We start from the raw sequence: 14,600 nt of genomic DNA, 5'->3' as shown, positions 1-14,600 counted from the left end.
AGGGCCAAACCCAAAGCTGAACCCCAGGAGCTGTGCGAACAAAGAAGAGAAAGGGAAATCTCTCCCAGCAGCCTCAGAAGCAGCGGATTAAAGCCCCACAAACAACTTGATGTACCTGCATTTGTGGAATACCTGAATAGACAACGAATCATCCCAAATTGAGGTGGTGGACTTTGGGAGCAACGATATATTTATTTTTTTTCCCTTTTTCTCTTTTTCTGAGTGTGTATGTGTATGCTTCTGTGTGTGATTTTGTCTGTATAGCTTTCCTTTTACCAATTGTCCTAGGGTTCTGTCCTTTTTTCCTTTTTTTACTTATTAAAAATTTTTCTTAATAATTATTTTTTATTTCAATAACTTCATTTTATTTTATTTTATCTTCTTTCTTTCTTTCTTTTTTTTCTCCCTTTTATTCTGAGCCATGTGGATGACAGGCTCTTGGTGCTCCAGCCAGGCGTCAGGGCTGTGCCTCTGAGGTGGGAGAGCCAAGTTCAGGACATTGGTCCACAAGAGACCTCCCAGCTCCACGTAATATCAAACGGCGAAAATCTCCCAGAGATCTCCATCTCAACGCCAAGACCCAGCTCCACTCAACGACCAGCAAGCTACAGTGCAGGACACCCTATGCCAAACAACTAGCAAGAGAGGAACACAACCCCTTCCATTAGCAGAGAGGCTGCCTAAAATCATAATAAGGCCACAGACACCCCAAAACACACCACCAGACATGGACCTGCCCACCAGAAAGACAAGATCCAGCCTCATCCACCAGAACACAGGCACTAGTCCCCTCCACCAGGAAGCCTACACAACCCACTGAACCAACCTTAGCCACTGGGAGCAGACACCAAAAACAACGGGAACTACGAACCTGCAGCCTGCGAAAAGGAGACCCCAAACACAGTAAGTTAAGCAAAATGAGAAGACAGAGAAACACACAGCAGATGAAGGAGCAAGGCAAAAACCCACCAGACCTAACAAATGAAAAGGAAATAGGCAGTCTACCTGAAAAAGAGTTTAGAATAATGATAGTAAAGATGATCCAAAACCTTGGAAATAGAATGGAGAAAATACAAGAAATGTTTAACAAGGACCTAGAAGAACTAAAGAGCAAAGAAACACTGATGAACAACACAATAAATGAAATTAAAAATTCTCTAGAAGGGGTCAATAGCAGAATAACTGAGGAAGAAGAACAGATAAGTGACCTGGAAGATAAAATAGTGGAAATAACTACTGCAGAGCAGAATAAAGAAAAAAGAATGAAAAGAATTGAGGACAGTCTCAGAGACCTCTGGGACAATATTAAATGCACCAACATTCGAATTATAGGAGTCCCAGAAGAGGAAGAGAAAAAGAAAGGGGCTGAGAAAATATTTGAAGAGATTATAGTTGAAAACTTCCCTAATATGGGAAAGGAAATAGTTAATCAAGTCCAGGAAGCACAGAGAGTCCCATACAGGATAAATCCAAGGAGAAACACGCCAAGACACATATTAATCAAACTTTCAAAAATTAAATACAAAGGAAAAAGATTAAAAGCAGCAAGGGAAAAACAACAAATAACACATAAGGGAATCCCCATAAGGTTAACAGCTTATCTTTCAGCAGAAACTCTGCAAGCCAGAAGGGAGTGGCAGGACATATTTAAAGTGATGAAGGAGAAAAACCTACAACCAAGATGACTCTACCCAGCAAGGATCTCATTCAGATTCGACGGAGAAATTAAAACCTTTGTGGACAAGCAAAAGCTAAGAGAATTCAGCACCACAAAACCAGCTCTACAACAAGTGCTAAAGGAACTTCTCTAGGCAGGAAACACAAAAGAAGGAAAAGACCTACAATAACAAACCCAAAACAATTAAGAAAATGGTAATAGGGACATATATATCGATAATTACCTTAAATGTAAATGGATTAAATGCTCCAACCAAAAGACATAGATTGGCTGAATGGATACAAAAACAAGACCCATATATATGCTGTCTACAAGAGACCCACTTCAGACCTAGGGACACCTACAGACTGAAAGTGAGGGGATGGAAAAAGATATTCCATGCAAATGGAAATCAAAAGAAAGCTGGAGTAGCAATTCTTATATCAGACAAAATAGACTTTAAAACAAAGACTATTACAAGAGACAAGGACACTACATAATGATCAAGGGATCAATCCAAGAAGAAGATATAACAATTGTAAATATTTATGCACCCAGCATAGGAGCACCTCAATACATAAGGCAAATAATAACAGCCATAAAAGGGGAAATCGACAGTAACACAATCATAGTAGGGGACTTTAACACCCCACTTTCACCAATGGACAGATCATCCAAAATGAAAATAAATAAGGAAACACAAGCTTTAAATGATATATTAAACAAAATGGACCTAATTGATATTTATAGGACATTCCATCCAAAAGCAACAGAATACACATTCTTCTCAAATGCTCATGGAACATTTTCCAGGATAGATCATATCTTGGGTCACAAATCAAGCCTTGGTAAATTTAAGAAAATTGAAATTGTATCAAGTATCTTTTCCGACCACAGTGCTATGAGACTAGGTATCAATTACAGGAAAAAATCTGTAAAAAATACAAACACACAAAAAATTTCACAATTTGTATGGAAACACAAAAGGCCCCGAATAGCCAAAGCAATCTTGAGAAAGAAAAACGGAGCTGGAGGAATCAGGCTCCCTGACTTCAGACTATACTACAAAGCTACAGTCATCAAGACAGTATGGTACTGGCACAAAAACAGAAATAGAGATCAATGGAACAGGATAGAAAGCCCAGAGATAAACCCACGCACATATGGTCATCTTATCTTTGATAAAGGAGACAAGAATATACAGTGGAGAAAAGACAGCCTCTTCAATGATTGGTGCTGGGAAAACTGGACAGCTACATGTAAAAGAATGAAATTAGAACACTCCCTAACACCGTACACAAAAATAAACTCAAAATGGATTAAAGACCTAAATGTAAGGCCAGACACTATCAAACTCTTAGAGGAAAACATAGGCAGAACACTCTATGACATAAATCACAGCAAGATCCTTTTTGACCCACCTCCTAGAGAAATGGAAATAAAAACAAAAATAAACAAATGGGACCTAATGAAACTTAAAAGCTTTTGCACAGCAAAGGAAACCATAAGCAGGACGAAAAGACAGCCCTCAGAATGGGAGACAATATTTGCAAATGAAGCAACTGACAAAGGATTAATCTCCACAATTTACAAGCAGCTCATGCAGCTCAATATCAAAACAACAAACAACCCAATCCAAAAATGGGCAGAAGACCTAAATAGACAATTCTGCAAAGAAGATATACAGATTGCCAACAAACACATGAAAGGATGCTCAACATCATTAATCATTAGAGAAATGCAAATCAAGACTACAATTAGATATCATCTCACACCGGTCAGAATGGCTATCATCAAAAAATCTACGAACAATAAATGCTGGAGAGGGTGTGGAGAAAAGGGAACCCTCTTGCACTGTTGCTGGGAACGTAAATTGGTACAGCCACTATGGAGAACAGTATTATGGTTCCTTAAAAAACTAAAAATAGAACTACCATTCGACCCAGCAATCCCACTACTGGGCATATACCCTGAGAAAACCATAATTCAAAAAGACACATGCACCCCAATGTTCATTGCAGCTCTATTTACAATAGCCAGGACATGGAAGCAACCTAAGTGTCCATCAACAGATGAATGGATAAAGAAGATGTGGCACATATATACAATGGACTATTACTCAGCCATAAAACAAAACGAAACTGAGTTATTTGTAGTGAGGTGGATGGACCTAGAGTCTGTCATACAGAGTGAAGTAAGTCAGAAAGAGAAAAACAAATACCGTATGCTAACACATATATGTGGAATCTTAAAAAAAAAAAAAAAAGGTCATGAAGAACCTAGGGGCAAGACGAGAATAAAGACGCAGACCTACTAGAGACTGGAATTGAGGATACGGGGAGGGGGAATGTAAGCTGGGACAAAGTGAGAGAGTTGCGTGGACATATATACACTACCAAACGTAAAATAGATAGCTAGTGGGAAGCAGCCGCATAGCACAGAGAGATCAGCTTTGTGCTTTGTGACCACCTAGAGGGGTGGGATAGGGAGGGTGGGAGGGAGGGAGACGCAAGGGGGAAGAAATATGGGGACATATGTATATGTATAACTGATTCACTTTGTTATAAAGCAGAAACTAACACACCATTGTAAAGCAATTATACTCCAATAAAGATGTTAAAAAACAAAACAACAACAACAAAAAACTCTCTCCCTTGGCCCACACCACTGGGTAGTGTGATACCAAATAGGATGTTATTGACAACTTAGAACTAGATTTTCTTGGACAATGAAATAGGCAACTAAAGTAAATCTTGGTCAAAGTATATGGAGGGTATATTTCAAAGTATATGGAGGGTATATTTCAAAGTATATGGAGGGTATATTTAAACATTCAGGAGGATTTCTATGAGAATCTGCACACTACTGTCTCCTGTTCTCCTGGAAATTGACTGTCTTCTTTTGCAATATTCATTCATGCCAGTGGCCCCCTTGCCACAGTTACTTGGTCCTGGAAGTGGACTCCTCACCCAAGTGGAACCAATCACATCTCCCAGCCTGCCCCGGCCATTAGTGATTGGTCCAGAAATGGATGCAACTAAACCAATTAACCCCTTCACTGGGACCTGTGGACTGTAGGCCAACAGAGCTGTGTCTTGTAGTGGTAGAAAGATGTCTGCAGCCATGTTCAATTCTTCAAAGTAGGGGAAAGAAGATAAAAGAGTGAAGCCAACATACATACAAAGATGAACAGACAGAATATACTGAGATCCTCGGGGTGTTCAAACCACTGGATCTACTTCTTCCTGACCGTCAACTGTGTGACTGCTTTTCCTTCAGTTTAGTTGGATTCCAAGAAAAGGAAATTCTGCTCCTGCTTAAACCAGCCTGGCTAATACTGAGGAAGAGTGAGAAGTATCTCATCTACTAAAAATTAAATATCAAGTTCTCAGATACAGGCTATTTCCTGAAAAGATATTGAAACAAAGCACCCATGCTTATCTTCTTTTAGCATGCCCTGATTTTTCTATTTGTAGCATCACAGTGAATTTTATTGAGGGTGTGCAATTCAACCCATATGGCTGAACATCAGCTCCTGTAAATATCATAACCAGAAATTCCTGGAGATAGATGTCATCCATCATACATAATTCACTGTGTTCTCTGAATTATAAGATGGGTAGAGTGTCTTGATTGCAAATTAGAAGCACCAACTCAAGGAAGCTTTTAAAAGAGGGGATTGATTCTAGGGATCAAGGAATGTCTCACAGAGCTCATGGGCAAGGTACAGCCAAGACCTAGGAAGGGAGTGGAGCCAGGGGCCACCAAGTGGTCAGGACTTTCCCCCTTCCCTTGAGTCTGTGTGTCCCATTCATTATTTCTTCTTTCTCTGCAAACCATCTTTCTTTGCTTCTCAGATGGGAAACGTGGCTATTCCACAGTTCTCCGTGTTTCCAGGATGGCCAAGTAGGAAACCATTCAGCCAGTCGACCTCTCTCTCAAATCTTTCTCCCAGTCTCCTCTTTCCGCTTTTCTCACTACCCCCTCACATTCACAATTTCAAGAGTCAGGCTTCTGATTGGCCCCACTTAGTTCAAGGGTCAACCCCTAGAGCAATCGATCAGTCCACCGTGGAAAGGGGGTGAGGGTCTCAGTGAACACGTGGATGCTAGAGATACATCACTGAGGGAGAGGGTGGTACCGACAAGGTAGGGCTCTGGGTGGGGTGATCATTATGAATTGGGAGCCCCTCGAAGATGTGTACAAAATAACTGTTGCTTATGCGGTGTTTACTATGTGCCCAACTCTCTTCTAAGCATTTTACATTTGAGAACCTACCTAGTCCTCCAACAACTTTATGAGAAAGGTGCTTCTAGTATCCCCATGTCATAGAGGAGGCTGAAGCACAGACATTAGAGGCCTTGGCCAAGCTCATTCACTAACCAGAACCTTCTCTCTTAACCAGTATGCACACTACCATTACAAAATGCCTTCCCAAACATAGAGCCTCATTTCCCCATCGCCCCAATCCAAAGATCCAACATGCCCTTCACCCAGGCCTTCACCTTTCTGCATCCTGACCTCTCTCTCTGCTAATCAGTCCTTTATTAATTTGCACTGGCTATGCAATTCACGTAAACTCTCATTTAGACCTGTGACAAATGATCCTGCGAGTTACAATGATTCTCCGCAGTTCAGGCACATCAAAGAGTTTAAGTGATGTATCGAAGTTCACACAGCCAGTAAGTAGAAAGCTGAGTGCTTTAATTCCATGTTTCACGTTCTTTCTTTTGAGTAGTCAGATGACAGGCAGGAAGTTACACCAGGACAAGACTGCCCCCAGCTCCTCCCTCCCTGACGGTTGCCCCTCCAGGAAACTGCTTTCTCTCTTGCACGAAAATTTGCTGTGCATTCCCTTCAGTTTATCCAGAAGCCCAAATGAAGCAAAAGCAGCAGGCAGAATGGGCTCCTGGAATTCTGAATCCCTTCCACTTTGATTTCCTTGGCATCTGGGAGAGAGGTGGTGGGGACCTCGGTGGTTCCGCCAACAGCATTCTTATCCTCACGTGCTTACAAAAGGCAAATGTTTGTCCTTTCTTCCTGGGAGAGAAGGGAGGCAAGTGCAAGGTGACTTTCCTCTACCCGCAACCCTACCCTGTAATCTATCAGTTCAGTCACACCAGCATCCAACGAATCATCAGAGACGGCTGTGTGAGCCCTCACTGTGAACATCAGACACGCTGCCTTAAAAGCTCCGTGAAGAGATCTGAATGCATTTTTTAAAATCTGGTAGAAAAGACTTCTTAATCCCTGCTCAAACATTTTCCCAAATCCTCTCGTGTTGAGTCCCCAAATTTCACCCAGGAATTAAGCCTAAGTTATTTAAATTGTGTGATTAGAAGTTGACATTGGAGCTTAAACAGGCAGCTTGTGGCATTAGTGCTGCTGTGACATTTGCCAGTTCTTTTGGCCACATTTTGGGTAAAATTCCAAAATTCTTGAGCTGATTATATAAGACAAATACTACAGCTTTTATAATAGAGGCAGAGGTCTGGGAGTGAAACACCATTGTTTTTTTCAAGCTATCATTTCAATGGGGAGTTGCCATTTAAACCATATTCTCTGCAGAAGCAAAATGACCATCTCATACCACGGTCCCATTGCAGATACTGATGATATGCCTAGGTGAGAAATGACATCCAAATATTTCCCTGATGGAAAAGTTCTGCTCCGTACATTGCCAACAATCAGATAAAAGTGGAATCCTCTCCTACCAGAGAATGATACCACCCCCAGCTTACAAATGAATGTTGTTGTACCTGGCATCTACCCTGTGTCCAAGCACATGGTAGAAATTTAGTTCAATTTTTTGCCTGCAAGAATGTGTGTAGGTAGCATCTCCCTGACTCTGGCCTTTGTCAGACAGCTAAGAACCCAGGGGAATCTGAGTTCAAAGAAAAATCTAAATGCCAAGGGCGTTCATTCAAGGAAAAGGAAGTCCATCTAATTCATAAAAGCTGAGGAAGTAAAACTAAGCCACTTAAGGACAGCTTTGAGTAAAAGGACCAATCCAGGAAACTATTAATATAATACCTGTGCCCAAAATGCCTTCTAGTGTCTGTGAGGCTGCTTTTGAAATGTGTTTATAGTGGGGCTGCCGTTGAAGACCCCTTTAGAACCTCAGCCTAGATTGACAGAATGCTATTCCTTCTCAAGGCTTAAGTACTCAGAGCAGAAAAATGGCCTTGTTTTCCCTTGCAGACTTCAGTGGTTTTTTTTTTTAATTTATTTTTATTTATTATATATTTTTGTCTTCATTGCTGCACGCGGGCTTTCTCTAGTTGTGACGAGCAGGGGCTACTCTTCATTGCGGTGTGCGGGCTTCTCATTGCAGTGGCTTCTCGTTGCAGAGTATGGGCTCTAGGCGCGTGGGCTTCAGTAGTTGTGGCTCGAGGGCTCTAGAGCGCAGGCTCAGTAGTTGTGGCGCACGGGCTTAGTTGCTCCGCAGCATGAGGGATCTTCCTGGACCAGGGATTGAACCCATGTCCCCTGCATTGGCAGATGGATTCTTAAGCCCTGCACCACCAGGGAAGTCCCCAGACTTCAGTTTTATAAGCATCTTTTTATGATGTCACTAGGAACTATCCAAGTTCTGGGAGGAGTGGTCATTCTTTGGATTTTTCCAATATTCTCCTGCAAAAAGTTTGGTGGATGCCAGCTTTGGGCCAGAGTTGTGGTGTCTGTAATCACTGGGTCTTCTTCCAAAATTTCAAGACTGTGGAGTTAAAAGGCCTTGAGTGAGTCCCAAAGGTGGGTGTGATGAAGGGACCGCACTTGATAGTAAGGCTGATTGGCAGGAGAGAACCCACTTCACAGACACAATGGTTTTTCTCTCCATCTCCATGGCAACTGCAGAGCCAGCAGCTGCCAGTAAAATCAAAGATACACTTACCCAGCTCCTCCAATATCCCATATAGTTATAAGGTTTGGGCCCCAGTACAAGGAGGAAAGAGATAGATCAGTGTCCCAGCCTTCAGGCTGTTAGTATGTAACCTGTGCTGCTTGGCAGCCTTTAACATCAATTAACTTACCGCATTCTTCTCTTCACTCGTTAGAAGGACCATGTTCAAAAGAAGATGGGGAAGTATTTTGTGACCACATTCAGTTATATAGACCTTCTTGGATTCGTGGTTGCCTATTACGTTTTTCTCAGAAAAGAGCAAATAAAAGTGGTCCTGTCTCAGCCAACTCAACCCAGTGTCAAACTCTTCCTCATCCATCAGACTCTCAGCCTAAGGGTCACCTGCTCCGGAAAGCCACCCCTGATTCTCTCAGGAAGAGATCACTTCTCATCTACTTCCATCAAGCATCTACCTTGACATTTCCTTAAAGATCTTTCTCTCTACTAGCTGTAAGCTCCGGAACAGTTCACATCCTGTCATCATGATCTCCCCATGCCTAACACTGTGCCAGGCACAGTTTGGGTGGCAGTAAATATTTTCTAAGTGATGATGGCCCAGCAGCCCAGGGCCTTTGTCATAAAGGATACCCACATTTTTGAGGCTCACATTTGTCCTCTGATTGAGCCCAAGAATGATAAAAAGCCAGCCCACTGTGCAAAAATTTCGAAGATATGAGTCTTGAGTATTGAAAGAAAAATAAGAGAATCTCAGGGATCTAAAATGCAAGAGGAATAACTTGGCTTTCTTAGAATTAGAAAACCAATAGAAGTCAAAGCTCCTTTCTGTGACTCTAAATAGCCTCTTCTCTCCTCTTCTCTTCCTTCCCTCCTCCCTCCCTCCTTCCTTCCTTCCTCCCTCCCTCTCACAGTCTCTCTCCCCCCTCTATCTCCCCATCTCTTTCTCGCTCTTTGTCAAGTTCTTACTCTGCTTTCACTTGGTCCAATATGGACAATATGGCAACCACCCAAGAGTCTATCTTTATGGTCTTACTGTTGCAGTTTCACCACTGATCACAATCTCAATATCTCTCAGTTCAATTGCTTGAGAGATTAAATCCAGTTGATTGCTGGCCACTTAGTAGAATTAGCTGGATGACTTTAAGTCAGGTGCCCACACATTAGACGTTTTATTTTTCTGCCACCCAGAATTGGCAAACCAATTCATGTTCCGTGTGACCCAGGTGGAGTTCTACCCTGAGCCACAGGGACAGAGGAAATAACTCCGGCCTAAGCAATTCAACATGACATCACTGGCCATGGAAACTGGTTCAGGGTATGCACATAAGTCAGACTTCAGGTGAGAATTCTGAGATAAAATATCCTCCATCTTCTGTGAGCATTACAGAGGGAGATGTTCACTCTTCCTTTAGATAGTGTGATGTGGTGTTGTGAGGTACAGATCTTTAGCAATCTTTTTGTCACATTAGAAGGAGCCAGGCTGAGCATGAAGCCAGCCCAGAAGAACCCAAACCAAGTTTTGGAGGAAAAACTCAGTTATAATGATATTATCTGACTCCTGACTCCAGTCTTGCCTGAAGCTGGTTCTACCCTCGGACATTTTCAAACCTATACATTGCTTCATTGTTTAAGCCAGTTCAAGTGGATTTTTCTGTCACTTGCAAAAAAAAAAAAGTCACACTGATTTGATTTGCCACTCACCTGCTCATTTATGGAGCTGGGCTGCAGAGAGCACATTCATGTTTCAAGTGGGAAATGATTCTTTGAGAAGGTGATTGATCCAAACTCTATTCATCTGAGACACCTGGACAACTCAGAGGTATAAAGTTGGCTAAAGCATGTTGCCATTATAACTGAACTCTTACGAAATGAAAAAATACAGAGTTCAGTTCTGATACTGAATTGCTTTATCTTCCCTTCTAAGGAATTTTAATCATGTTTTTCATCACTTCATTAATTTTTTTTCAATTTTTCTTCAAAACAGTTAACTATTCTTCTTAGAAATAGCCACAGGCTGTGTTTGAAACATCTCAAATGAGCTCCTTTTGAATTATTCATGTGAGAAAATCTCTATAGATATCCAGAAATAGGGTGCTTTTCTGTCTCCTCAGCTTAAAAACAACTGGCTGCATTTTGCTAAAAAGAAAAACTGTTTGAATTGAGACCGGATTTGAAGAACATCACCCCATTTTTCTTTCCATAGATCAAATTTGCTGGAGAAAACTTGGGGGGGGGGAATAGAACTATAATAAAACATTTGCCTCTTTCTTACTATATGTTTATGTATGTGTTTCTTACCTGTTAGAGATTATAAATAACTAGAAGGCAGGCAGCTGTCTACTCAACCCAGCTGAATATTTTTCTAGCACGATGCCACAATATCTGGGCAAATGTCACTAGTGGTAGATGTCAGCAGAGCTCTGGACTGTGTTTACTCCTCTGCTCATTCCTTTCTCTTTCTTTACAAGGAACGCAAATTTCCCAAGTTTGTATCCAAAGAAATGGAAAACATGTACATTGAAGAGCTGAAGTCATCCGTCAACCTGCTCATGGCTAATTTGGAGAGCATGCCAGTTTCCAAAGGCGGCGAGTTCAAGCTTCAGAAACTCAAACGCAGCCACAACGCTTCCATCATCGACATGGGTGAGGAGAGTGAGAACCAGCTCTCCAAGTCAGACGTCGTGTTATCTTTCTCCCTGGAGGTAAAAGCCCTAGACCCTTGAAAGTTTCCTGGCATCGCAGGCAGGACATGGGTGATGAGATGCATCACAATCAGCTTGTTTTCCTCCTTGCACCCCAGGAGCAGTTATTAAAATAACAGCTTGCTAAGCATAGCTCAGCTAATCGGCAAGTAATTTCCCATCTCCAGGAGACCATACTTTTCCTTAGGAAATGTAGTCCTAAGAACCACTTACTAAATTTAACGTTGGATTACTTTCCCCAACTTAAAGCAGTGCTTAAGGGTTTTGTAAATACCTTGTGCAATTTAGAAAGTTTAACATTTTGGCAACCTGTGTTATGAAAAAAACAATCTAGCATCATTTCATGGTAGGTTGTCAATTTTCTCTCCCATTCTCTCTCCCTCTGGCTGCCCCATTAGAGAGTCCCTTGTTGCAGTGGAGACTCTTTTAGTTTGTCTCATCACCCCAAGAAAGAACCCATTTTGGCCAGAATTGTGGCAGAAGGCTCAACATGTCAATATTTCTCTGTAACTTTTACTCACATGTTTGTTTATCATACATATAATCTAAGGAGTAGATCTGATCTAACTACAACAGAATTATTGAAAACTGGTTCAATATGCACATTTCCTGCACCACCCAGAACTGTTGACCCAGAGCTCTAGAGGATGAGAATATAAAATGGTGCGGTCACTTTAGAAAACAGTTTGGTGGTTTCTCAAAAAGCTAAACATAAAATTACCATGTGATCCAGCAATTCCACTCTTAGATATCTACCCAAGAGATGAAAACACGTCACCACAAAGACTTGCTTGCAAATGATTATAGCAGCATTATTCATTATAGCCCAAAATGGAAACAACCTAAATGTCTATCAGCTGGTGAAAGGGCAAAATGTGGTTCATCCATATGATAGAATACTCTTCACCAATTAAAAGGAACAAGCTACTGATGATACATGCTTTAATTTAGATGAACCTCCAAAACATTATGCTTAGTGAAAGAAGCCAGACACAAGAGGCCACGTATTGTTTGATTCCATTGATATGAAATGTCCAGAAAAGGTAAATATCCAGAAACAGAAAGTAGGTTAGTGTTGCCTGGGGCAGGAGGTAGAAACGGGCATAAGGGACCTTATTGGGGGAGATAAAACTGTTCTGAAACTGATTTATAATGATGGTTTCTACAACCTAGTAAATTTATTTATTTTTTTAAATATTTATTTATTTATTTGGTTGCACCAGGTCTTAGTTGCGGCAGGCGGACTCCTTAGGTGTGGCTTGCAGGCTCCCTAGTTGCGGCACGTGGGCTACTTAGTTGCAGCTCGCTAGCTCCTTATTTGCGGCACGTGGCCTCCTTAGTTGTAGCATGCGAACTCTTAGTTGCGGCATGCATGTGGGATCTAGTTCCTTGATCAGGGATCGAACCCAGTCCCCCTGCATTGGGAGCGCGGAGTGTTAACCACTGCGCCACCAGGGAAGTCCCTAAATCACTGTATTGTATACTTGAAATGTGTGAATTATATGATGTGTAAAATATGCCTCAATAAAATTGTCAGGAATAAAAGCTCTAGGTGGAGTATAGCCCTGGAATGTGCATTTTAATAAACTGCCCAGGTACTTCTTACACACTTCAAAGTTTGAGAACCATTCGTAGCATATGAAAGCTCAAAACCCCAAAAGGATTTTATGATAATCCAACATTTAGGGAAACCAAGAGAATAGATCAGATTACTATAGATTTAATTAAAATTTGTAAAGACTAAATTAATATTTGAGAACATCATTAAGGCTTGCTGTGAATTAACTGCAGGTAATTTGTTTTACTGTGCTCAGTTCAGATTGAGATAGTCACATTACAGGGTTTTCAACATGTATTTTGCAGGTGGAAGAGGCAGTATTCAATTAAATATAGAGCACTTGGTGTGTGAAAAAATCATCAGTGTAATTTCACACAAACTTCCTTTTTTTTTTTTTTAATACTGCCACCTGAGATATTGAATGCTTTTTCTTAGGTATCTTTGAATTTGATTATTGCCAATTAAAGGTGGCAATTTATTCCCTACTGCCTCTTGTCTTCCTGCTGAAAGGTGGGGGGGAAAGTGGTTTATTGATTTTCATGAAGCTTTTAAATCTGCAATTTTCTAATTCTTCATCAGTACTCAATATTACACAGCTGATTATCTAAAATATAGATGTGGGTGAGTCCCCAACCATACTCCCAGACGTACATGATTCAAACAGGCTGTAACTTGTAAGTACAAGTACCAAATGAAATGCCCTAGGGTTCCCAAGTACTGTTTAATTAGAACACTAAACTGCACATCATGCTAACCAGCCAGCAAAAGGCATTGAGTATCTATTTGTGAATGTGTTTTAGCAGACACAGTTAGGGGGGTAAAAAGAGAGAGAGGCCTGTCATAGCATCAGGGCAGACTAGGTTTGAATTTGCAGGTTGGTACAAGACATATTTTATGTAATTATAGAATTGCATGGCTAGAAGGGACAGCAGAGAATAGTTACCTGGGGTAAGAGAACTGAGGTCCAGGATTACAAGTGACATGGCCCTGGGTGGGTGGAGTGCTCTGATGAAAAATAATAGGTATTTGTAGAATCCTTCACCATCATTCACTCAGTGAATCCTCACAACAGTCTTTCAAGGCATTTGCAGATGTGGAAACAAAGCCTTGGCGTGGTTAAGAACCTTGCAAATGATTACACAGCTAGTGAAAATGCAGATTCGGGATTTGAACTCATCTTTAAAATTCTAAAAATTGTAGTCTTTCTCCAGTGCCTCTCATTTCTTTTCATTTGATGGTTCTTTCCACCCAGTGTAAAAATTTCAGTTACATACATCATCTCATATGATCCTCACACAGCGGCCATGGAGAGAGAGAGAACACGTATCATTATCCCCACTATACAGATGAGGAAACTGAGGCTCAGGAGATTTGAAAGAAAAGTGCAGTGACTTCAAGGTCAAGATCTGCCCAACATCACATGAGTAGTACACTGGCTCCTGGATCAGCAACATCAATATCCACATCATCAGGGAAATGGTTAGAAATGAAAAGTCTTACATACACACACTACTCTATATAACACAGATAACCAACAAGGACCTACTGTATAGCACAGGGAACTCTACTCAATATTCTGGGATAATCTATATGAGAAAAGAATCTGGAAAAGAATGAATATATGTATATGTACAACTGAATCACTTCGCTGTACACCTGAAAGTAACACAACATTGTAAATTAACTATACTCCAACACAATTTTTTAAAAAAAGAAAAAATATGAAAAGTCTTGGGCTCCAGCCCAGACCTGCTTGTCAGCAACTCGGGAGGTGAAGCCCAGCCGTGTCTGGTTTAACCAGCGCTCCAGGTGATTCTGATTCAC

At 41.1% G+C, this 14,600-nt stretch overlaps 1 protein-coding gene across 16 annotated transcripts in view; it reads left to right on the top strand.

Annotated features, from left to right (window-relative positions):
• The window catches only part of CADPS (calcium dependent secretion activator), a 481,100-nt gene that overhangs the window by 221,629 nt on the left and 244,871 nt on the right, over positions 1–14,600 (top strand). For all 16 annotated transcript variants that reach the window (XM_061195494.1, XM_061195496.1, XM_061195498.1 and 13 more), the window contains one exon: positions 10,985–11,218. In XM_061195494.1, the coding sequence (XP_061051477.1) occupies positions 10,985–11,218 (234 nt within the window). The remainder of the gene's footprint in view (positions 1–10,984; positions 11,219–14,600) is intronic.

The sequence above is a fragment of the Eubalaena glacialis genome, chromosome 7, assembly GCF_028564815.1.
Source record: "Eubalaena glacialis isolate mEubGla1 chromosome 7, mEubGla1.1.hap2.+ XY, whole genome shotgun sequence".
Classification (NCBI taxonomy): domain Eukaryota; kingdom Metazoa; phylum Chordata; class Mammalia; order Artiodactyla; family Balaenidae; genus Eubalaena; species Eubalaena glacialis.
Note: the sequence above shows the minus strand (reverse complement) of the source record. Positions and strands in the feature narration are given on the sequence as shown.